Source organism: Lonchura striata, chromosome 5 (genome assembly GCF_050655825.1).
Source record: "Lonchura striata isolate lonStrDom1 chromosome 5, ASM5065582v1, whole genome shotgun sequence".
Classification (NCBI taxonomy): Eukaryota; Metazoa; Chordata; class Aves; order Passeriformes; family Estrildidae; genus Lonchura; species Lonchura striata.
In genome coordinates this window covers 4,252,482-4,277,396 of record NC_140707.1, presented here as the reverse complement: position 1 = coordinate 4,277,396, position 24,915 = coordinate 4,252,482, and the positions used below count along the sequence as shown (strand labels likewise).

General features: G+C 50.6%; 2 protein-coding genes and 1 pseudogene across 2 annotated transcripts; 1 reads left to right on the top strand and 2 right to left on the bottom strand.

Annotated features, from left to right (window-relative positions):
- Positions 1-462: 462 nt before the first annotated feature.
- LOC146767148 (tapasin-like) lies at positions 463-12,085 on the top strand. The gene is made up of 7 exons (XM_085582342.1): positions 463-473; positions 1,077-1,162; positions 6,287-6,525; positions 7,154-7,231; positions 7,430-7,634; positions 8,263-8,322; positions 12,009-12,085. Exons 1-7 carry the CDS (start codon positions 463-465, stop codon positions 12,083-12,085), a joined length of 756 nt encoding a protein of 251 aa, XP_085438468.1.
- On the bottom strand, positions 9,733-14,990 carry LOC146767147 (uncharacterized; annotated as a pseudogene).
- Positions 14,990-24,915, bottom strand: LOC146767146 (uncharacterized). Its single transcript, XM_085581138.1, has 2 exons — positions 24,832-24,915; positions 14,990-15,879 (listed from the first exon to the last, which is right to left on the bottom strand). The coding sequence occupies exon 2, from the start codon at positions 15,850-15,852 to the stop codon at positions 15,364-15,366; it is 489 nt and encodes a 162-aa protein (XP_085437264.1). The 5' UTR covers positions 15,853-15,879; positions 24,832-24,915; the 3' UTR covers positions 14,990-15,363.

The following is a 24,915-nucleotide window of genomic DNA, read 5'->3' as shown; positions in this document are numbered from 1 at the left end:
AAAGTCCCAAAATTCAGGGATTCTTCCCAGGAAAAAGCTGCCAGGAGCTGCCTGAATTGAGGGAAAGGGGGGATGTGATCCCCAAACTGAACAGGAGGGGCCTGGATCCCCAAACCCAAGCCCAGGGGTGAGAGGTAGAGCTGGAGGCACAATGGGGAAGGGGTGGGAGAGCAGGGGAAAAGAGGATTCTGACCAGGAGAGGAATGGGACCCTCAGATTGAGTTGGGAGGGGTCTTTGGGTTGGGGGAACAATGGGAGTGGGGAGGGAAGGGTGGGGATGGGATCAAAAATGGGTGGTTCCATGGGGATCCCTTAGTGTCCCCATCGCTTGATCCCTGGAGTGATTTCTGTGAGGCTCTGGGAGGGGGGAATGGATCTGCACTGGGTGGGTCCCCAAGCCCCCTGCCCATACCTGGGGGGCTCATGGGAGGTTCCCTCTACCCAAACGCTGGTGCTGCAGCCATGGGGGAGAGGTGGGTAGGAAAGGGGGATCTGGGGTGGTCAGGGAGAGGAGCAATAGGAAGAGGAGAGAGAGATGAGGAGGAGGTTAGGGAAAAGAAGGAACAGGAACAGGAGGAGGAAGAGGAGGAACCGCAGCAGATCCACACGGTTTGCCTGCCCTTCTGCCGAGTCTGCAGCTCCCCTGGTCAGGGCAGCATTTACTCCCCCAGATCCTGCAGGTAAGTGGGGAGGGGGAGCTCACCCCAAATCCATTGGGGGGTCTCTGGGAGTTTTTTTTTGCAGGGAAAGGGATATTTGGATCTTGCATTGCACCAAAGGTGAGACGCAGATGCCCCTTTGGAGACTTGTGAAGGGTTCCTGTAGCAATCTCTGTACTGGCTGGGGCAGTGGTAACAGTTTGGGGGGGACATTGGTTTTGGGGTTCCAATTGGCATCGGAGTGGGGAGAGCAGCAATGGCCAATCCTGGAGCTGGGGGATCCCAGCAGCCTGGAGGAGTGGGGGACTCTGGAGATGAGCAGAGTCTGGGCCCATCCAACTGTGAACAGGGTGGTGACTTCTCGAGCTGGACTTGGGCAGCAGGACCAAGGTGCTCACCCTTTGTTTTTCCCCCAAGCCAGGATTTGTCCATCCCAACCTTTGTGCAGGTGGAGCTGGTGGAGGCTGTGAGGAAAAGGAAGATAGCATGGAACACTGAGGCAGGTGAGGAGGAAGTCACTGCCCCTTTCCCCCTCTCCTCTGCTCCACCTATCAGGCCACCATTGCCCCTGGCTGCAGGACAGCGCTGCTGCCAACGCTGTCCTGCCAGGGATGAATTGGTGGGATCTCCTTCCCCTTCCCTCTGGCATGGAGGCAAATCCCATCCTCTCCTTGTCCACCCTCCTTCCTCTTCTCATTCTATCCTTCTTCCTTCCACATTCCTTCCTCTTCTTTTCTTTCCTTACCCCAGGCACTGAGCTGCAGACAGAGACCTGGGAGGACAAATCGCTGCTCAGAACCTCTGTTTTGAGGCTGTTTTGAGCAGCTCCACAGCATGGGAACCCAATGGAGAGGAAAAGCCCTGGAGATCCCACACAAGGAGGGGCTGCAAACCCAGCCCTGGGAGTTGTGAGGAGGTAAGAGCCCCTCTGTGCCTAGAAGGCAGCCAGAGATCCATTTGGCACTCAGAGATGGTGGAGATGACTCATGGCGGTCAGAAGCTCCACAAGCGCTTGGAATGTGGGAAGGGCTTCAGCTGGAGCTCCGGAGATCAGACCTGATCTGGCACCAGGTGATCCAGATGGGGAATCAATCAGCCCTACAAGTGTGGGGAGTGTGGGAAGGGCTTTGGGTGGATCTCCAAGTTCATCAGCATCACAAGATTCACACCAGGGAGAGGCCCTATGAGTGTCCCAAGTGTAGGAAGTGGTTTCTGAGAAGCTCCAATCTCATCGTAATGAGCCAAGGGGTCAGCTGGAAAAGTATTTAGGATAAATGAAAACTGTGGATGAGTCAAGGGGACATCTGGGAATATAACTGAGATAGTAGAAGATTACATATTTTAGTTAAGATTTTAAAATTAGTTAAGAAGCCAAGTTGCTAGCAAAAATCACATGCCTTAGTTAAAGAGTAGCAAATATATTAGAAAAGTAAAGCTAGGAGTGACAGGGATAGATGTAGGAATTGTGAAGGAGCAGAGACCATAGAAATATCTTGCCTTAAGAATAATCAGCAGTTAGGAGACGCTACCGTGACCAGCAGATCAAAAAGTCCTGCAAACTGGCCATGGGTGAAGAGTTTACCTTGAGGAAGACAGCTTTCTTCCTCCCTTACACCCACTCCCTTATTTCAAAATCCCAAAGACCCAGTTAAGGAAACACGATTGCACAGCCGTAATGGATATTCAGCTGATTATAATACAAAGCGGGCAGGTAATGATTATGTATTATGTGTCCTTAGAAACAGCTTGGATATGTAAAACCTTTCCTGTATAAATAGAAAGCAGGAGTCTGCAACTCCTCGCATATGTACTTGGAAATGATTCCATGTATGTCCAGCACTGCAATAAAATACCCTTCTTTCCAGCTTTAATTAGTTGAGGAGCCGTCTGTCCATGCTTCCGTGCATCAGTGGATTCACACACAGGAGAGGCCCTTCTGCTGCCCTGAGTGCGGGAAGGGCTTCAAGCACAGCTCCAGCCTCGTCACCCACAGGCACATCCACACCGGGGAGAGGCCCGGTGAGTGTCCTGTGTGTGGGGAGAGATTCTCCAGAAGCTCTCGCTTGACCCAACACCGAAGGAGGCACCATTAAGGGAAGCCCTGCGAGCACCCCCGGTCCCAGTGTCACCCCCTTTCCTGCCCACAGAGCTCCTGAGCCAGCGGCGGCCGCAGCCGCTCCCCGTGGCCTTGCACAGGACCCCCTGTGATGGGGCAGGGAGGATTCGGGAGGATTTGGGAGGATTTGGGGAGGATTTGGGGAGGATTCGGGAGGATTTGGGAGGATTTGGGAGGATTGGGGAGGATTTGGGAGGATTGGGGAGGATTTGGGGAGGATTTGGGGAGGATTCGGGAGGATTTGGGGAGGATTTGGGGAGGATTTGGGGAGGATTCGGGGAGGATTTGGGGAGGATTTGGGAGGATTCGGGAGGATTTGGGAGGATTTGGGAGGATTGGGGAGGATTTGGGGAGGATTTGGGAGGATTTGGGAGGATTTGGGGAGGGTTTGGGGAGGATTTGGGAGGATTTGGGAGGATTTGGGAGGATTTGGGGAGGATTTGGGAGGATTTGGGAGGATTTGGGGAGGGTTTGGGGAGGATTTGGGAGGATTTGGGAGGATTTGCGGAGGATTGGGGAGGATTTGGGGAGGATTTGGGAGGATTTGGGCCGTGGCGGGCGGGTCCGGCCGGGACCGCTGGTCGCTGCGGGTCTGCCCAGCAACTGGTGAGTCATCAGCCGCGCTGTCTCTGATTGGCTGAGGGAAGGCGGGAGTAGGAAAAGGATCGGGAGAGATCCCGCCCCGAGCACCAGCACTGGCAAAACAGTCCCAGCCCGGGCACAGGGAGGGAATTTATTACCATCCGAATCACAGCAGGAGAAGGGAAAGAAATCTCTCCAACACCTTCCCCCCACCCAACAGGGATCACCCAGACCAGGGGTTATCAATGATGGAGAGTCGGGGGCATCTGAGTTGGGATCAGAAGCCAATTTTATTGAATGTATCAGGTGTTTATATAGAGTTTCACTTGTATGGTGCTTATATAGGGCTCTGTTTTTGGTAACAATTTCCCATTAGTTACACTTCTTTGTGACATCACATCACCTGGTAACATTATTTTATCACTATGTCTCCCAATATGTTTGTTGGTCACTTCTTGCCCAGGGAGACTTTCTCTGTGTCTGTCTCTCCCATGGTTTCTGCTCAATCAGGCAGAAGAAGAAGAAGATATCAGGCCCCTTTATCAGTTCCACTGTACTCTCTGTTTTATTCCCCATACCTCCCCCTATCTGTTCAAACAAAAATATATTCTTAAGTGATTTGTCAATTAATTTTTTCACACAATATAAAATACAAGGAATAAGCATAACAATACAAAATATAGTCCTAATACATATAAGCCTATTTAAACTAAATTTCTTATCCATCCACCAAGTCTCCAATCCCCCAGAAGCTGATCTAGCCCTGTAAGCCCTGATACCACTGGGTAATCATAACCATTTCCCCAAGGGCATAAGTCTGTTAGAGGTTAAACAGGTGCTGATGTGGTGGCAAGGTCCTGTTCACAAGGGTTCTCCTCCAATGTTGATGTTCAAGGTGAATCTTCAAGTGATGCAGTCAAAGAATCTCAAAACGCCTTCACATTGTTTGCTGGAATCCACTTGGAACCATTCTCTGTGGACATGCAAGCAAAACCTCTACCCCAACCTGGTCAGAGAGAAAGCCAGGTAAACTTTCCTAGGAATTGTTCTGGGGAGTTTTGAGAAGGCTGAGAGAAAGAATTAAAGCAATCTTGCAGCTGGTGTTTTGAACAGTTGTTTTCTTATGTTTACTAAAGGGTGTTTCCTTAATTAGCCAATCATGTGAGGTGTGTTGATTAAAGGACCAGTCAGGTCTACCGGTGTTGGAGCAGTGTATAAAAAGAAATGGGTTCCTAAAAAAATTAGTATTAGTCTCCTGGAGAGAGTTAGACTTTATGTGTCGCCTGACTCTTGTTCCTGACTCAGTGGTGACACCAGGTGACCTAAGGATAAAGCCCCAATACCTTACCAGATCCTGGATCCTTCACTAAGGCAAGGGATTTTTCCTTTTGTTGCAATTGTGAATTACAATTAAAATGTCAAACAATCAGGGGTTGGGGTCCGTCAAAGATCATTTCAAGAAGTTGAACACATAAAAGGCTTTCTGCAGTCTCTCCGAAGGGTTGTCCTCTCTGGCCCCCCCTTTCTATTGTACCAGGAGACGCTTGAGGGAGCCATGAGCCCATTCAGTGACAGATTGGCCTTTTGAGGAATGAGGAATACCTGTTTTGTGCATAATTCCCCAAAGGCAAAAAAGGTAGCAACTCAGCAGGAAGTATAAGCTGGGCCATTGCCTTTACTTCAGGTGGTATACCAAGAGTTACAAAAGCAGCAGTGAAGTTCTAGAGACATCTTTAGCCGTTTTCCCTGAACGGGCTGATGCAATGTCTTGGTTTGAAAAGACAGGAGTCTGTGTAGGAAGGCAAGACCCTCCTGTGAAATGGAAAATGTAAACCCCCCCTCCCTCCAAATTACCACAATTTCAAAATTAAAAGGCTCTCAAGCAAAGATATGGGAATGGGAATAACAGTTCTTTACTAGGAAAAAAACTAAATTTAAAAAAATGCAGTTAGTACAAACAAAACTAGTGATAGAGTCAGAAACCTGACACCCTGAGGAGTCAGGGTGTTGGTAATAGTCCAGTTAAAATGGTGGTTGCTCCTCCTGGAGTGGCTGATGAAATGCTGCTGAAGCGGTGATCTCTAGAAGGGTGGAGCTTTCTCTGAAGGTCTGGTAGTAGTTGGGCCTGGTCTTCCTCTGGGAATCCAGCAGAGAAGAAGCTGCTCCTCGGGGAATCCAGCGAAGTGGCTGCCAGTGTCTCAAAAAGTGCTGATTTTATGCAGGTAGGAATGCTTGGCTCCTCCCTCTGGGTGGAGCATCTCACAATGGGATGATGTAACTTTATCAGTCATGCAGTGAGTTATTCAATGGTCCATGAACAGAAGATATCTCTCCGGAGGGAGACATTGTTCTTGGAAGAGATAAGAAAACTGCCCAACCTCCAACAGATGGCAATAGAATACATGCTTATCTTACAAACCAGGACACCCCACATCCCCATTGTCCCCAGTGTCCCCCTACTGTCCCGATGTCCCCAATGTCCCCGATGTCTCTGATGTCCCCAATGTCCACCCGTTATCCCTGATGTCCCCCCAAATGCCTCCACATCCCTGATGTCCCCCTATTGTCCCTTATGCTCCTGCATTGTCCCCATGTCCTCAGTGTCCACCCATTATCCCCGATGTCTCTGATGTCCCCAGTGTCCCCTCCCCATTGGCCCAAATATCTCAATGTCTCCAATGTCCCCACATTGTCCCCATGTCCCCCAATGTCTCCTATGCCCCCGCACTGTCCCCATGTCCCGAGTGTCTCTCCGTTGTCCCCACATCCCTGATGTCCCTGATGTTCCCACATCCCTGATGTCCCCCCACATCCACATTGTCCCCGATGTCCCCAGTGTCCCCCCACATCCCTGATGTCCCCACATCCCAAATGTCCCCCCGTTGTCCCCGATGTCCCCACACCCCTGACACCCTGTCCCACTCCTCAGTGTCCCTGTTAGTGTCCACGCAGACGCCGCAGACGCGGGCGCTGCTGGGGGCGCCGGGGCGGCTGCACTGCGCCTTCGCGCCCCCGGCCGAGCCCTTCACGCTGCAGTGGCTGCGGCACCGCCACGGCGCCACGCGGCGCCTGCTGGCCTTTGACTCGGCTGCCGCCCGCCGCAGCGAGGCCGCGCCGGGGGTGCTGCTGTTCCTGGGGGGCCAGGGGAGCCCCCCCGGCACCGCGCAGGTGAGGGGAGGGGCTGCGGAGCCCTGCGGGGACAGCGGGGGGCGCCACCGAGCAGGGGGGTGTCAGGTCCACCCGGCTGCCAGGGGGCGCTGCTGGGAGTGGGTGGCCTCAGTCCTCCTGGCCACTGGGAGGCGCCAATGGACAGCCTTGGTCCTCCCGGCCACCAGGGGGCACTGCAGGCATGGAACTGCTTTGCTCCTCCCAGCCGCTAGGGGGCGCCACTGGCAGTGGGTGGTTTTGGTCCTCCCGGCCACCAGGGGGCCCCACTGGCACGGGAACAGCCTCGATCCTCCTGGCCGCTAGGGGGCGCTGTGGGCATTGGTTTTTTGGAAGGTTTTGGGAGCATTTTTTGGGGTTTTTTGGGAGGTCCTGGGGGGGTTCAGTGAGTGATTTTTGGGGGTTTTGGGGGCATTTTTTGGGTTTTTTTGGGGGAGTTTTGTGGGTGATTTCTGGGGACTTTTTTTGTGTGTTTCTGGGAGGGTTTAGCAGGTGATTTTTGTGGGTTTTGGGAGCATTTTGGGTTTTTTTTGGGGGGGCGGTTCTGGGGGTTTTTGGGCACAGAACGGCCATGATCCTCCCAGCTGCTAGGGGGCACCATTGAGGCTGAACGTTTCCTCGGTCCTCCCAGCCGCCGGGGGGCGCCAGGGAGGTGTCGCTGCAGCTGCCGCCGCTCTCGGTGTCGGACGACGGCGCCTTCGTCTGCTCCGTGAGCACGCCCCAGGGCAGGTGCAGCAGGTGCTGCGGCTGTGCCTGATTGGTCAGTGCCGGGAATGGGCGGGGCCGGGGCTCCCAGTATGTCCCAGTCCCTCCCAGTCCCTCCCAGTTTCCCCCAGTAACTCCCAGTATCCCCAGCTCACTGTCCCGTGTCCCAGCCCCTCCCCAGGTGTCCCTGCTGCCGTCCCAGCTGTCCCCGGGGCTCCCGGCCGAGCTGCGCTGCGACGCCGTCGGCTTCTTCCTGCTGGACGTGGAGATCCGCTGGGAGCACCACGCCCACGGACACCCCAGGCCACGCTTGGGGGACGCTGAGGGGGACACTGAGGGGGACACCTTGGTGACCACCCTGGGGCCCGGCTGGGACATGCCACACCGGGTCACTGTGGCGGTGGCGGGTGAGGGACACATGGGGACATCAGGGATGGGGTTTGGGGACAACTGGGGACATCAGGGATGGAGCTTGGGAAACCTGGGGACATCAGGGACAGGGTTTGGCCACAGCTGGGGACATCAGGAACGGAGTTTGGGACACTTGAGAACATCAGGGATGGGGTTGGGGACACCTGGGGACATCAGGGATGGGGTGTGGATGGTCTTGGGACACCAGGACTGGAGCTGGGGACACCTGGGATGGGGTTTGGGACATTGAAGATAGAGTTGGGGACACCAGGACGGAGTTGGGTACATCAAGAGTGGGGTTGGGGACAGCTGGGGACATCGGGAATGGGGTTTGGAGGGTCTTGGGACAGCAGAGATGCCTGGGGACACTGGGGACAGGGTTGGGGACATCAGGAATGGGGTTGGGGACAGCTGGGATACGGCTGGGGACAGCTGGGACGGGGTTGGGGACACCGGGGATGGGGTTTGGGACACTGGGGACAGGACTGGGATCTCCTAAGGGACATCAGGAGCAGAGCTGGGGACATCGGGGGGTGGCCGGTGCCACCAGGATGGGCTCGGTGCCACCCGGGGGTGTCGGTGCCACCCGGGGGTGTCGGTGACGCGTCCCCAATATCCCCACAGGTGCCACCAGGCCCAGCGTGGAGAACATGGCAGGGATGGGCCTGGTGGACATTTGGGGAGGTCTGGGGAGGTTTGGGGACATCTGCGGACATCTGGGGATGTTTGGAGACATTTGGGGAGTTTGGGGACATTTGGGGAGGTTTGGGGATATTTGGGGATATTTGGAGAGTTTGGGGACATTTGGGGAGGTTTGGGGACATTTGGGGAGTCTGGGGACATTGGGGACACCGGTGGGGTTGGTGGCACTGGAGGAGTTTGTTCCAGTTTGGATTTTAAGGTTCTTTTTTAAAGCATTGATTAAAAAACCCAAAGCACGAATTTAAAGTCATTAGAGAACCAATTACCCAGCTCCAATTGTTCACTGGATTTTTTTTAAAAAGCAATTTTTAAAAAGTTCTGTTTCCCATTTTATCGATTTTTCAGCAAATCTTCGCTTTTGTCACGGGAGAGAGAGGGGCAAAAAAAGGAGAAAAAAATGGGGGGAAAAAGGAAAAAAAAGGAGATTTCCATTCCCATTATTCCTTCATCTCCACACATCCAAATCAATAGCAGAGAGTTAGCAATGATCAATAGTAGGGAGTTATCAATAATCAATAGTGAGTTATCAATAATCAATAGTGGATTATCAATAATCAATAGCAGTGAGTTATAAAAAATCAATAGCAGATTATCAATAATCAATAGCAGTGAGTTGTCAATAATCAATAGCAGATTATCAATAATCAATAGCAGGGAGTTATCAATGATCAATAGCAGGGAGTTATCAATAATAGCAGATTATCAATAATCAATAGCAGTGAGTTATCAATAATCAATAGCAGTGAGTTATCAATAATCGATAGCAGATTATCAATAATCAATAGCAGGGTGTTATCAATAATCAATAGCAGGGAGTTATCAATAATCAATAGCAGTGCATCATTCAATCGGCATTTTTCACAATATTACAAAGAAATCAATCCAATATTATTTATTGATTATTGATTATTGATAATTGATTATTAATTATTAACCATTACAAATAAATTTATCCGATATCAACTATTGATTATTAATTAATCAACACTAAAAATAAGTTGATCTATTATTAATTATTAAGGATTAATTAATCAATATTACAAAGAAATCTATCCAAAATTAATTATTAATTATTGATTATTAAGAATCAATATTACACATAAATTAATCCTATGTTATTAGTTATTTATTATTAATCAATATTACAAGGAAATCAATCCTATATTATTAATTATTATTAATATTACAAAGTAACAAATCCAATAGTGTTAATCAATGTTAAAAATAAAATAATCCAATATAAATTATAAATTATTAATCAATATCACAAAGGAATCAATCTATATTATTAGATATTAGTAATTATTAATTATTAATCACTCGATATTACAGAAACTTTTATCCACTCTTCATTATTATTTATTATTAATCAATGCTACAGAGGAATCAATCCAATGTCAATTATTTATTATTAATTAATCAATATCACAAATTAATAGTTCCAGTATTAGTTATTAATTATTGATTATTGAGCAATGTCACACAGGAATCGATCCAGCTTTAGTTATTGATTATTGATCAGTATCACACAGGAATCGATCCAGCATTAGTTATTAATTATTGATTATTGATCAGTATCACACAGGAATCGATCTAAAGCTCGTTCCCGTGTAACGTTTCCCGCTCGCCGCGAGCTCTGAAAGCGCCGATCACGGGTCTATAAAATCACAAACTAATCACTAATTACACAAGTTAATTAATAATAAACTAATTATTACACAAGTTAGTTAGTAATAAATAACTAAACAAGTTAATTAGTAATGAAATAATAATTATAATAGCGATGAAATCGGAGCAATAAAAATGTGGACAATGAGAGTCAGGACACCACAAGATGATAAAAAAATGAAGAATTTTGGACACCCAGGAGTTCTTGGGCACTGTGAAAACACCGATCAGTTGTTCTTGAAATGTTAAAAGTTTATTAATAATAAAATAGTTATTAAAAATATAAAATAAAAAATTAAAATAATAAAAATAATAAAATTAAAATACAAAATAAAATCAGAGTTATCAAAATCTGGACAATGACATTTAGACCACCACAAGGCGATAAAAAGAAAATAATTTCGGATGCCCGGATGTTTTTGGGCACCGTGAAAAATGCCAGTCTGGTTCTTTAAAATATTTTAAAAATTACTGATTCAAACAAGTTAATTAGTAATAGAATAGTTATAAAAATAGCAATAAAGAGGAGTAATAAAAATTTGGACAATGAGGGTCAAAGCACCACGAGATGATAAAAAATGAAGAATTTTGGACATCCAGGAGCTTTTGGGCACTGTGAAAACACAGATCAGTTGTTTCTGAAATTTTAAAAGTTTCTTAGTAATAAAACAATTATTAAGACATATAAAAATAAAAATAAAATAATAAGAAATAAAATAAAATAAAATTTAAAAATAAAATCAGAGTAATAAAATGTGGATAGCGAGGGTCAGGCACCATGAGACAATAAAAAATTAAGAATTTCAGACATCCAGGAGTTTTTGGGCACTGTGGAAAATAACAATCAGTTGTTTTTTAAATTTTAAAAGTTTATTAGTAATAAAATAGTGAGTAAAAAAAAAAAAGTAAATAAAATCAGAGTAATAAAAATGTGGACAATGAGGATGAGAACACCACAAGATGATAAAAAATGAATTTTGGACATCCAGGAGTTCTTGGGCACTGTGAAAAGCACCACTCGCTGGTTTTTGAAATTTAAAAATTTACTAATTCAAAAAGTTAATTAGTAACAAAATAGTTATAAAAATAGCAATGAAATCGGAGCAATAAGAATCTGGACAATGAGGGTCAGGACGATGACAAGACAATAAAAAGTGAAGAATTTTGGACATCCGGATGTTTTTGGGCACTGTGGAAAACACCAGTCAGTTGGTTTTTAAAATTGTAAAAGTTTATTAGTAATAAAACAGTTATTAAAAACCAGCGATAAAATCAGAGCAATAACAATGTGGACAATGAGGTCAGGACAGTGACAAGACAATAAAAAGCGAGGGATTACGGACGTCCGGATGGTTCGGGCACTGAGCTGCCAAAGCCACGCCTTGAACAAGGAATAACCCTAAAAGCAGCAGCCTGTTGCATATTCATCGATCTCATGCATGATGCATCAATCCTGTCCAGCCACAGAGCCCGGAGCAGTGGCAGCCTCTTCTCAATCCCGCGGCGCCCGCAGGGCTGAGCGGGGCACGGAGAGTGAATTTCCTTTAATCAGGGAGCGCTTGTGGCAGCACATTGCTCTGCCTCCCAGCATTTTCCACAGAGGAGCACAGAGGGAAACGAAAGAGAAAACAATTTCTGTTTCTGCTCCTTGTTTTAGTATGTGGAACGTGTTTGGAGAATTGTTTACCAATTTGTTACCCAAATTGTTGTGGGGTGGTTGCTGGGTTGGGTTCTGGTGAGGATCGTTTGAGCCTGGGGCCAATCCCACCCACCTGGGGCTGGAATCTCAGAGAGGGTCACGAGTTGTGAGGAGTTAGATTTGGGAGTTAGAAAAAGCAGTTTGTAGTTTTAGTGTCTCCTTTAAACAGTATATTAATCTATATTAGTATAGTTCTAATAAAGAAACCATTCATCCTTCTGAGCTGGAGTCAGGCATCGTCATTTCTTCCCCCTGGCTCGCCTGCATTTACAATAAGCTGTAAATTCTTTTTCTCTGGAAGATTTCGGTGTCCTGCGGCTGCCGTCCCAGTGCAAGTACCTCATTCCTTTCTTCCCACTCACAGAGTTTCTATTTTAACCACAAAAGCTCCATTTTAACCACAAATCTACATTTACCCTACCATTAAAATGTTAATACAGCACTACTAATCAATGTAACATAATATAAATCCTATTCAATTTAATACTTGCAAAAGCCAATCATAAAATATGCATTTTTCACAGAGGACATCCTGAGGCTGCTGCAGGGACAGCGATGTCACGGCTGTGACGTTGTCGGGGACGGTGACATCATCAGGGACATCGCTGCTGTCACTTCTCCCCCCTCCCCAAACCACACTGGATTTGAGATGAATTCGGGGAATTTTCTGGGAATTTTCATTGCAATTGTCCCAAATGCTGATGGGAATTCCTGGGGTGACGTCACTGGGGACACTTGGGGACATTCTGAGGACGCTCTGGGGACACTGATGGGGGTGGCGGTGGGTCAGGGGCTGAATGAGCCCCTCGGTGCCTTGCAGCAGAGCCGGGTTATAAATGACAATAGAATAATCAGCTTTTGAAATTCTGTATTGCCTTCTGCACGTTGTTATTGAGCACGAGGATTTTGCTGTGGTACTTGATATTGATATTGATTACTGATAATTCCTTGCAGCTGCTCGCTGGTACAATAAAATCGATCTGTTTATGTGTGCAGCGAATAACAAATTTACTGCTAGAGTAATAAACAGATATTATATCATAGGCCTTAATATATTAAAAATAGATAAACATTAAATAGATCAATAATAAATACTGGAATAGAGACTATGTAATGTTAAAATGCTTTTGTGTGACTGACTCAGGTGTAAAACAATTCGGTGTTTCTCACATCTGTGGACCAGCCTCACCAGGTGATACCAGTGACACAAAGCTCAGAAGAATTTATGAATTTATCAGGGGGTCTGAAACAACAGGGTGGAACCATGAGAAGAAATCAAAAACATCGACTTAATCTACAGAATGTCCTGCAGACAAGTCAGAGGTGAGACCCAAACACGAGTTCCTGGGACACCCAAACCTCCCGGGAGTGTTTGAATAATGTCAAAACTCAGGAGTGTGTTCGTGGCCCTGCAGTGGAACCGGATCCGGAGAACGAAGGGTTAAGTTGAGGGCGAGTTCTTTGGCCAGCCCCAAAACCCTTTTTTATCCCTGATTAAACTTTGTTTAGTAATCCCTTAGTGAACTTTGTTTTTCACACTCGGCTGGGATTTGGGGGGGCCGGGGGGGTCCCTGGACAGCCCCCGCTGCTGAGCACTGACCCCCCCTCACCGAGCACCGGGACCCCCCAACAACCGCACCCGCACCCCTTCAGTGCCCCCGACCCCCCTGAGCACCGGGCCCGGACCCCCTTTGTGCCCCCCACCCATCACGGGGGTTCTGCCCCCTCCCCTTTGACCCCCCAGAGCCGCGGGACCCCCGGGAACAGCGCCGGGACCGGGGGAGCCCAGGGATGTGAGAATTGGATTCGTAAAGGATTCCCAAATCCTGGCAGAAAGCTCACACTGCCTTGGACTTGTCCATGCAAACTCTGAGATTTTATTGTGCCAGCGAGCAGCTGCAAGGAATTATCAATAATCAATATCAGTATGAGCACCTGAGCAAAATGCTGGGGGTCAATAGGAACCTGCAAAAGGCAACAGAGAAATGCCAAACCAAACAGAAAAAGCAGAAAAATGCAAAAGTCAACAGGGGAATGCAAAAGCCTTCTGAGTGCTCTCAGAATGTCCCCAGGTGAGGCTGGTAATGTCATCCCAGAAACTCCCATCAGCATGTGGGACAATGCCCATGAAAATTCCCAGAAAATTCTCCGAATTGGTCTCAAATCCCGCGCGAGGAGGGGACTGGTGACGCCAGCGCTGTCTACCAGGATGTCACTGTCCCTGATGCCATCAGAGCGGTGCCATCGCTGCAGCAGCCTGGGGAGATCCTCCACGGCTTTTTGGCACCGCTGGGCCAGGGCGCGCCTGCTGGGGCCACCGGGGCCGCCGGAGCACCACAGGGACTCAAGAGGAGGTCGTGGATGTCCCCAAGTGTCCCCAGCAGGTGATCCTTGCCCAGGCAGGCACTGGCATCCCACGGCTGCTCAAACTCGGCCACTTTGGCCACCAAGGCCTCAGGGACATTGGGGGACACCTTCTTTGTCCCCTCCAGGATGGCCTCGATGTCCCCGAGCTGGCGCTGCAGCTCCTCGGGGAACCACCTGCCTCCTTCACACTCTTCCACCAAGTGCTCCAGCGGCCCCAGGGCCACCTGTGCCCAATGTCCCCTTCTGGTGGCCACCATGGCTTGGCTGCTGGCCACCACGGCCTCTCCCACGGCCTCGTTGGTGGCCGCAGCCACCTGGGCCTTGTGCATGGCCCTGCCGAGGCCCTCTTTTCCCTGCCCAGGGCCACCTTCAGCTGCTGGGATGTGGCCACCAGGCTGCTCCCAGCTGTCCTCCTGCGGGTGGCCACGTTCTGCAGGTCCCCGGCCCAGATGGCAGCGATGGCCGCGTCCCAGCGAGCGTCGCGGAGCTCGGTGGCATCCCAGGCCAGCAGGGCCCGGCTGTCCTCGAGCCTGACCACCAACTCCTGCCAGGCCCAGGCCGCAGCTCTCACATCGGCCCAGGTGGCCCCTGGGGTGGCCACAAGCACGGCCAGGGCCTGGCCCAGGGAGGGGACACCACGGTGGCCCAGGGAGGTTACACCGCCCTGCTCCAGGGTCTCACCAAGACTCCAGGTGAAATTCCTCAGGTTCCCGTGCAGGGACTCTGGGGACATGAGCTGCTGCTCGTCCCTCTGTAACCTGGTCACGGTGGCTGCCACCTCACCCAGGGTGGCCACCACATTCACCAGTGACTCCAGCTGATATGGGGACACCTGGGGAGGAGACAGGGGTGGTGTCACAGACCTGCTGGCACTTGTGGCCTCCTGCGGTGGCACCAGTGCCCTCCCAGGGTCCCCTTTGTCCCCTCCCTGGAGGGCTCTGCTGTCCCCTCTGTCCCTTTGTCACCCCCTCATCCCCTCTGTCACACCCCTGCCAGCCCCCACTGTCCCCTCTTCTTGCCCAGGGAGACTTAAACTGTGTCTGTGTCTCCCACAGTTTCTGCTCAGTCAGGCCTCAGATATCAGGCCCCTTTATCAGCTCCATTGCTTTTCTCTCTGTTTTATTCCCCATACGGGGGCACCAGGGCTCTGCCCAACGGGGGTCACTGGGGATCATCCAGCCCGGATCCTCCCATGGGGAATGGAGCTGCAACAGTGCACCAAGCTCTTCCCTGACCCTCTTCCCTCACTCAAAGCTCTTTCCTCACTCGGGGCACTCACAGGGCTTCCCTTAGTGGTGCCTCCATTGGTGTTTGATCAAGGCTGATCTCTGTGAGAAGCCCTTCCCACACTTCCCACACTCGTAGGGCCTCTCCCCGGTGTGGATGCGCCAGTGCACAGTGAGATTGGAGTTGTGCTTGAAGGCCTTCCCGCAGTCGGGGCAGTGGAAGGGCCTCTCCTCTGTGTGAATCCTCTCATGTATGAGGACAGCAGAGCTGGTCCGAAACCTCTTCCCACACTGGGGACACTCATAGGGCCTCTCCCCAGTGTGGATCCTCTGGTGCTGGATCAGGTGGGAGCTCCGGCTGAAACCCTTCCCACATTCCAAGCACTTGTGGGGCTTCTCCCTGTCATGAGGTTTCTCCACCAGCTCCGAGCTCTGGCTGGATCTCTGCCCGCCTTCCTGGCTCAGGGGGGCTCTTTCCTCCCCGCAGCTCCCTGGGCTGGGTTTGCAGCTCCTCCTCCTGCAGCATCTCCGGGACTTTTCCTCCTCCTCCATCCAGCCACGGCCTGGAAATGAAAACTCCTGGTTTGGGGAAAAAACAAGAGAAGAGCACCTTGGACTGGAGGTTCCTCCTTGCCCAAGTTCATCCCAGGAAGTCATTGGGAATCTTGTGTCTCTAAGAACCTCCAAAACACCAAGATTCAGCCCAAAAATCCCACAAACTTCAAGACACAGATCAAAAACTCCCCAAACATCACAAGTCAGCAAAAACCTCCTCCAAAACAGGAAGATTCAGCTGCCACATAAAACCAAAGCACCAACATTTAGCCCAAGAAAGCTCAGAAACAAGAAGATTCACCCCGTGAAAATTGTGGATCCCCCTCCACAGTCACCTGCTGCTTGTGGGGGGAGCAGCGCTCCTGGGGCTGGGGGGAGGCTGCAGACACAGGGAGGGGTGGAACCTTCTGCTGCTTCCTCTTTCTGCTCCTCCTCCTCCTCCTCCTGTGTCTCTGCTCTTCCTCACACTCCTCTTCCTCCTGCTATTCCTCCTTCTCCTGCACAATCCCACCCTCTCCTGCCACTTGCATCCTTTGACCATTTTGTTCCTCAAGCCTGCTTCTCCTTCCCTTCTCCTCCTGCCCCCAGGCCCAGCACCCACTGCCGGCTCCCTCTTCCCCCCAGCCCCACAGCATCCCAGCGCAGGGGCAGGGATGGAGCTGGGGCAGGTCGGGCTGGGGCAGCGCTGGGCTCTCGGCCGCTCCCGCCCGCACTCGGTCCCCACTGCAGCCGCTCCCGCCAGGACAGCGCGGGGGGGCCCGGCCTTGGCGCTGCCCCACTCCCACCTCCCCAAATTCCCCTCGCGGGGCCATGGGGCCGAGGGGGGGCGCAGGTGGGTCCAGGTGGGGAACGCGGGGAGCTGCGAGTCTGCCTGGCAACTGGTGAGTCATCAGCGCCGCGGGCTCTGATTGGCTGAGCTCGGCCCGAGCCCTGGGGCTGCAGCACAGAGGGGACACCCTGCTCCAGGGGGGATGTCCCACAAACGGGGGACCCCATGGAAGGAACCACAGGAAAGTGTCTTTACAAACAGGCGCTCTGAATCTGCTCGGAGATAGGGCCAAAGAACTTTTATGTTAGGAAGTGACAGGAGAAGACATCGGTTTCAGAAAATTTTACTCATTGATGACACAGACTGCTGCTCAGCCAAGGTTCTGCTCTATTCATGAACTTCCAGAAGAACAAGACTTAACAGAGCCATGAATATCGTTTGCTATATGAAAGCATGGAGTATATAAAGGTGGGTATGTAATAGGTGGATTGGGAAGTCTGTACCTCCCAAGTACTTCAGCCAATGGGGAAAGCAGAGGGAGATGTGGCCAGGAGAATTAGGATGAAAAGGAAGCTGTGTCCTCAAACAATTGGAGAGATCCCATGAGGACGGTCCCCTACTCTTTCCCATTTTCAGGAAATAAATTATTTTATAAGATTCGTCTCTCTGCTCTGTGGACAGAATCCTCTGGTGATGTCAGTTTTTCTGCACACCCTGGGGCACATCCCAAATTCCTTCCACCCTCCGGGGCGGGCAGGGAGTGCAGCTGAAGGTGCCTCACCCACTTTGGGTGATCGGCTCCCTTGGCTGGTGGCGGCACCGGGGATTGATTGGGGACCCGGGAGTGACCAGGAGACAGACGAGTGACACATCAGGGGGTCTGTGAAGAGTCAGCAGGGAGAGAGCACTGAAAATCTCATCAGTGAGTGCCCTGGGATCCTCGGGGAGTGAACATGGCAGGGCACCCATGGAGGGGAGAAAAGGGAAAGCCAGGAAGGGGGCCTGGCCAAAGGGATGATGATCCCAAAATGTCTCTGAAGGGTCCCTTGGGAGAATGTTGAGGTAGTTTGCACATTCCCCCAGAGGTAATTAAGGACATGGACACCCAGGGAGGCAACAAGGAAAGTGGAGAAGGCATTTAGACAACAGGGGATGGATGGTGTTCGTGTCCTGGGAAGGAATCAGGTGAAGGGGAGTGTGCAGCAATATGGTTCAGGCAAGAAGCAGCAGGAGGAATCTGTGTGGTAAGAAAAAGGATGACGGAAAAAAGGAGGAAGAGAAAAATACTCTGGATTGGGATGCTTTTCCACAGAGTCTTAACCTCACAATTTGCCAGCTAATATTTTGAATTCCCAGTTGCCCAGACAGGAAAAGCAGGAGGTCAGGATGGCAGGGGTTTCTCTGCGCTGGCAGCGGCAGCACCGGGCGCAGAGGTGCGGCACCGGGAGCACGGGCTGGGGCCTGTGGGGAGCTGCGGGGCCGGGCCGGGGCTGTGGGGCAGCCGGGGCTCAGCGCCGGGCGCTGCCTGACCCCACCAGCCCCGGGCAGGGCCGGCAGTGGCCCCCGGCCCCCAGGAGGCTGCGGGACGCCCCGGCCGCTGCCCGGCCCCGGGGAGCTGCCGGCCCTGCCCGCCGGGGGGGCCGCCTTTGGACACTGCGGCAGGACAGGCACCGGCTCTGCCGCACGGGCTGGGCAGGGACCCTGAGCACAACGGGGAACACAAAGGAACAGCTGGGAAATGCAGAGTGCACAGGAAGGATCAGGATTTGCTGTTCAGGATTTGGTTTGGGTCCCTGCAGAAAGGAAAGGTTTTGCAGAAAGCTCAGCAGCTCTCAGAGGATGAGCACCCACAGGCAGTGACCGGGGCTGCAGCAGTGGCACAAGAAGCCCTGCAGCACTTGGGCACAAGGGCACAGTAGCTGAAGGCAAGAAGGGATGAGCAAAAGGCCAAGCTGAAGGCAAAGGCCATGGCAGAGTTCCCACAGCCCTGAGGGATCAACCCCAGGGCCCAAGGGGGCCCCAGCACCCAGGGCATGACGGGGTCGGCCACAAGCACCTGGCAGAGGCATTGCCCTCCTGGCCAGGGCAGAGCCCACCCAAACAGCCCCTGGGAAGGAGTCAGGGCTCCAGCTGCAGCCCACAAGGACACTGCAAGCACAGACAGCAGCACCCTCAGCAGGAGCAAGTCCACCCCTGCATGGACATGGATTGGCAGGGCTCTCTGAGCTCCCATCCCACCGGGGACCCACCACACTGGAGCCCTGGAGAACATTCAGGCTGGGTCTGCATCCAGAGGAGGCCTCTCCTGATGGACACAGGGGCCTCTCCATCCACTCTGAATATTACACCTAAAGGGGGAAAATTGTAAAGGAATGTTTTCATTATTAAGGGAATAAATGGGAAAGCTGAGCTGGTGTCATTTGTTCAATCATTATTAGGAGCTGTGGGGGATAGGTTTGAAATAAACTAAATTCTTTTTCTTCCTACTCTGATTGTAATTAACTAGGAAGGAATTTGATGGTGGCATTGTAATATTGTAAAAGGTGATACAGAGGCTATTGCTGCTGTACCTTTGTGTCAAATGTCTGGCAAGGCCTATGCTGAAGTTGAAATGTAAACTTTAAGGAATTTAGAGATTTTAAAGGAGCTAAGGTTTTAGTTAGAAATAATCTTTACTAGCATTAATTAAAATAATAATAATAAATGAGTAGACTTGATGAAGTTAGGAGTTAGTAGTTAACTAATAATTGATTGCTTGTCAGCACAATGTTTAGCTAGCTGGTTTTAATAATGAAGAATATAGAAACTGACAAATAGCTTTTAGGAACATAAGACAATTGTGGGCCTCCTCTATTCTGAAACCAATTGAAGACAAGGAATGGGAGTTCTACCAAGAGTTCATTTGTCATATTTGCATTGAAAAGGTAGAAAGGTCAGAAGGAGGAAGACTTCATTTACTTCCTCATTTTGGGACCCCGACCCATGAAAGGGACCACCGACCCATTTCAAGGGACAAACTACGCATGCTTAATAGCTTTTGGAGTGATTAGCATACGAAGCGGGGAATGGGATGTACCAAAAATATGAATATGTATTTGTATTTTGTGTATTCAGTACTTGTATGGATAAAAAGACGCTGTAATCACCTGCAAGGTGCGGTGTGTATTTGGGAGCGATCCCGCACGATGCCCGGCATTGAATAAACACACACTTTCTAACTTTAAACTGTTAGAGAGTTTTTGCCCGTCACAGTTGGATATCGGTACTAGATCAATATCCATAATTTTTCAATAAATCAAAGTGAACCCAGAGGTGTGGGCAGACCCAAAGGGAAAATTTGATATGAAGTCTCTCCAAATTACTTGGAAGCAACCAGGACAAGTGGTGTCTAAAAGCAACACCCTGCTCCAGGGGAGGGAAGGAAGGGCTCACAGCCTGGTATGGAGCCCTGCTAAAGGCAGGGCTTTTGGAGCCAGGGATGTCTCCCTACAGCACTCCTATCCTGCACTCAAGGAATCAGATGGCTCCAATGAGGAGGACAAGAACAAGTGCTAGACAAAGCCCCTCTGAAATGGCTGAATTTTCTGGCTAAAAGTCATATCTTGAGTATTTGAAAAAAAATTGCAAATGGTGGAGAAAAAGGTTAAATATATGGGACATAATTTGACTGAAGGATTGACCCAGAGAGAGTCTAGGCAATTTCAGATGTAAAGAAGTAAACTAAAATAAGGAAAAGACCAAAACGAGCTGCAACAATTCTGAGAATTAAAACACAAATACACAACGTGGATTGAGGATTCTATGTTCCAGCCAGAACATTGTAGGACTTTTTAACCCCAGACAGCCTCCATGCTGTGGTATGGACAGGAGAAAGTGAGCAAAACTTGAGAAAATGAACAACCAAAACTATTGATGCCTCAGCTCTGGCTCTTCCAGACTCAGAAAAGAAATTGGAATTGTAGGTGAATGTTCAACAGGGCCATGCCAAAGGAATCCTTGGGCCAAAATGTTTCACCCAGTGGCCAGAGTGGCCTCATTGCCTGCAAAATTGTGCAGCCACAGCTTCAACGGGAACCAAGGCCCAAAACCTGATGACAACAGGATCTCCGACTGTTCCAGTCTGCCATCAAGTTCAAGCTTTGGTAACCAAAAGAGCCTCGCAATGGATGAGCAGTGCTCGGTTATTACAGTGTGAAACTTGTTCAGTGGCACAGGAGGGTTCAGAACTGAGGACAGGGGAAGGGTTTAACCCAGCCTCCTGTTTGAACAGCCCACAGAGGGGCTGGGAAGAAACCCAGCACTGCATTCAAGTGACACAGCTCCAGACCCAGCCTGGGGGAGATTCAGGAGACATTGCCTGGCCTGAGGCAGAAAATGTCTTTGTGGATGGCTCTTCAAGGGCAGCAGAAGGGAAAAGAGTTCCAAGACACGCTGTTATTGAGGAAAGGGAATCAGACAAAGCGCAGGTTACCCCCATGGTCAGCTCAACCGGCACAGCTGTGTGTGCTTGTAAGAGCCTGGCACTGAAATGTCCTGAGCAGGAAGGCTTCAATATCTTCTGGTGACACCATCTCACATAACAGGGGGGCAAAAAGCAATTCTGATTGCTGGGCAACCACTGGATCACTTATTAAGGTATTTCTAAAAGACATAATTCCAACAAAAGGGATTGTGGAAGCAACAGACTCAGAGAGCAGAACTAATTTCAAAGGAAAGATCCTCCAGGGAGTTATGGCAGCTTTAGGAATACAATGGGACCTCCATACCCCTGGCACCCCCAGAGCTCAGGCTGGGTACAAAGAATGAATGGGGAAAGAAAGAAAGAAACACCTTTGGAAGCTGGGGATAGAAACCAAGATGCCATGGGTACGGCTTTTGCCACTGGATTGGGCAAGAAGAAGAGCCAGAGCAGATATTCAATTATTTCCCTTGGAATTGATCTCGGGAATTCCTTACCCTGGGAATTCTCCACCTAGTGCAGGGTGGAGATAAGGGATGCACATTTAAAGCAGTCTGTGGCCAGAATCCTGTCTCTGGTGCAATCTCTCCCACAGGAAGCTGGGCTGGCACAGAGCCTGCCTTGGCACTTTGCTGTTGCCAACATCCAAGCAGGACATGGGCTCTGCCTAAGGAGTGCAAAGCAGCACCACTGGTGGCCAAGTGGCGTGGCCCATGCCAAGGGGCCCCGAGGCCAGAAACAGCCGCCAGCACAGCTGAACACGGGGGGACCCCTCAGCCTGGGCTCCAGGTCTCTGCAGCCCCGGAGATTTGCACTTCCCGCCTGCAGCAGGAGGATGGGAGGCCCCCTGAGCCTGCACTGAAGGCAGCGCAGCAGCAGCCAGGGCTCCACAGCGGGGCAAGGCCCTGGGCCTGCCCACACCTCCTCTGCTGAAATCCTCGGCCTGGCCACCCTCCCTGGGCAGCTCCAGCCCCCGGGGCCAGCCCTTGCTGCCACTGCTGCAGCTTCAGTGCTCGCTGGGCCTGCACTGCCACAGCTGCTGGGGAGACACCGGGACAATTCCACTCTGGCTCTCACTCACACTCACACACTGCCCTGCCTGCCAGTGCATCCATGGAAAATAGACCAGCTCATAGACTTGAACATTGTTAACCTTTGATTTCTCTACTCAGGCTTGCTTTGCCTTGGCCTTAGGGAAAGAAATGTTAAAGGTTTTGTTAAGGGATGTTACACCACTCAGTGGAGATGAGTTTAACATCTCAACACACTGGGAATGGCCCAAAAGATACCCACAAAGACAACGACCAGCAGCAAAACATCAACCCCAGCAGCAAACAGCAACCAACACCTACCCCAGACACTGCCCCCGGCAGGGCTGCAGACACCTGGTCTGCAAAAGGCTGAGAAGGAAATCCAGCACTTCCCACCTCATTAACAGCACAAGCAAAGGAATCCGGGTCCAACTGGAAACCAAATAATAAAACTGCACAACTTGAAACTACAGAATATTAAACCAGTGGATTTAGATTGCTTCAGACTGCACAAATTTGGGGAAAATCGAGTAAAACCCACATGTAATGGAACTATTTTCTCTGCACACCTGGGCGATGTGGGAATGGAAAGATTTTTGTTGCATATCCTGGCAAGAATCAAGGAATGCCTTTAACACTAAAAAGATTAGTGAAGTTTTCCTTTTTCCTGAAGTTTCAATGCAAAGTTTAGAGCATTAGAGTATTTTTTTATTACTCATACTTCTATGTAGCTGGTTAGGTTTGGGTAAAGAATGTGAGAATGAGTTTTTCTTCCGAGGGGAAGTAGAAAAAAACTGAATCACCTTGGGATTTTTTGTCTATGTTTTTGCATAGCAGTAAAATACACCAAAATTTTGATCTGGGTTTCTCGAAGTTCACTTTTAGGCTGCATGACTAGAAGAGATTTAAAGTGAGCCCTTAATGTTTAAACAGGTAGCCTGGACAGGAGCTTTAGACATGCAAATTAAGACTGCTGGGGCAAAGTGGGGACAATGTACCTGGCTCTTCTTGCCTGGGGCAGGAATTGGCTGATTCCCTCTGCCCCTCACCCCAAGCTCTGCCTGCTTGCACAGATGGAATCTGCACAGCTGAAGGCAGAGCCCATGCTGAGGATCTCTGACTCTGCAACAGAAATGGCTGAAGCTGCAAAGGGAAACAGCAAATGGAGAATGTTGTGAAAACTTCACTAAAATATGGGGGGGATCATCCCTCTGCCCACTCCAACATCTGCTGTCACTGTCTGTGCTGTACAGGGTGTATCACAGCACTGGGGCTTTTCCTAGAACAAGTTCAGGGAAATCAGTTGGAATTCAAGTATTTGATGATGTAATTAGAAAAAAGCGGTCAATTGATGGAGCCCCAGCTGAAGGGAGCACCCAAAAATGGGGAAAAGATGAATGGCCACCAAAACAAATCCTACAACACCATGGATCAGCCCCTGAGAACCCACACCAATTCATATCAGGAGTCAGAGAACCCATTTATCATTTCAATGGCATCATTAGATTACAAGCTGTCCTCCGAATAAGAACCAACCAGACAGCTCCAGCTCCTGACCTTCCTGCTGACCAATCCACTGAAATGAGAAACACAACATTTCACCAGGGGATGGGATCAGATTATCTGTGAGCAGAAAAAACAGGAGTTTGTGGAAAACTAAATGACTCAAACTGCTGCTGGTAAAGAGATGACAAGGGAAAAGTGGTGAAAAAGCTAACAAAGGAAATAGGAGAGCAGTTTATGTATTGGTCAAACATGGAAAGGATGGATATAGGACACAGTTTCGTGGCTCCCTGGCACACCAGGGGTCAAACGAATGCTGCTTCTCCTCTTCTGTGCTGCAGCAACTCTCATCTTTTTACCATGCTCCACACCTTGGCAGTGCAGCTCATCCAGCAGCTGAGCCAGGGCATGCAGGTGGCAGCCAGGCCTCCTGATCCACAAAGGGCTACAAAAGGACAGGGAATGAGGGCACCGAGAATAATCCCAAAACAAAAGAGGACCCGGGAAGAACAAAACAGAGTCAAGGAGTGAATCTGCCTGGAGATAGGGCCGGGCACTTGTAGAGAAGGAAGTAACAGGAGAAACCATCAGTTCCAATAAATGTTACAAATTGACCCAGACAGCTGCTCAAAGTCCCGCCACATTCCCGAACTTCGAGGAGAAGAACAAAGACTTAACAGAGCCATGAATATCGGCTGTTCTACAAAAGGAGGGTGCACATTAACGAGGACAGGCTCCAGGCGCATCGGGAAGTCGGAACCTTCCAAGGAACTCAGCCGGTGGGCAAAGGCAGAGGGAGATGCGGCCGGGAAAATGAGGATAAAAAGGAGGCTGCGGGCTACAGCCATGGCAGAGAGCGCACGGCAAATGCCCCACGGCCTCTGCCCCTGCTCGGCAATAAAGTCACTTTGACAGGACTCCTCGCTCTCCCCCGGGCACACGAACCTCCGGCGACGGGAATTTCCCCGCCCGCTCCCGGCCGCGGGGCAGCCCCTCTGTCCTACCCACAGCAGCCGGGCCGAGCCAGCGCTGCTCCGGCAGCGGCTCCTGCCCGGCCCCGGCGGGAAGGAGACCGCGGGCAGCCGCTCCCGCAGCGCCCTCGGCCCGGGGCCGGCACGGGCCGGACACGGCACCGGCGAGCCGCCGGAGCCCCCTGCCGCCCCCTCCGCCCGCAGCCGGCCCCGAGCCCCCGCAGAGCCCAGCGCGGCTCCCACCTGCGCCGGGGCCGCCTCCGAGCTCCGCCGCCGCCGCCTCACCGCGCTCCGGCCGCTGCCGCCGCTGCCGGGCCCGCGCAGCCG

Excerpts from the sequence above, each read along its gene's own strand:
- LOC146767148 (XM_085582342.1), top strand. Across the intron at positions 7,232-7,429 it reads ACGGCGCCTTCGTCTGCTCC|CTGTCCCCGGGGCTCCCGGC; the intron begins GTGAGCACGCCC and ends CTGCCGTCCCAG. Across the intron at positions 7,635-8,262 it reads GGTCACTGTGGCGGTGGCGG|GTGCCACCAGGCCCAGCGTG; the intron begins GTGAGGGACACA and ends ATATCCCCACAG.
- LOC146767146 (XM_085581138.1), bottom strand. The coding sequence starts at position 15,852 with ATGGAGGAGGAGGAAAAGTCCCGGAGATGCTGCAGGAGGAGGAGCTGC.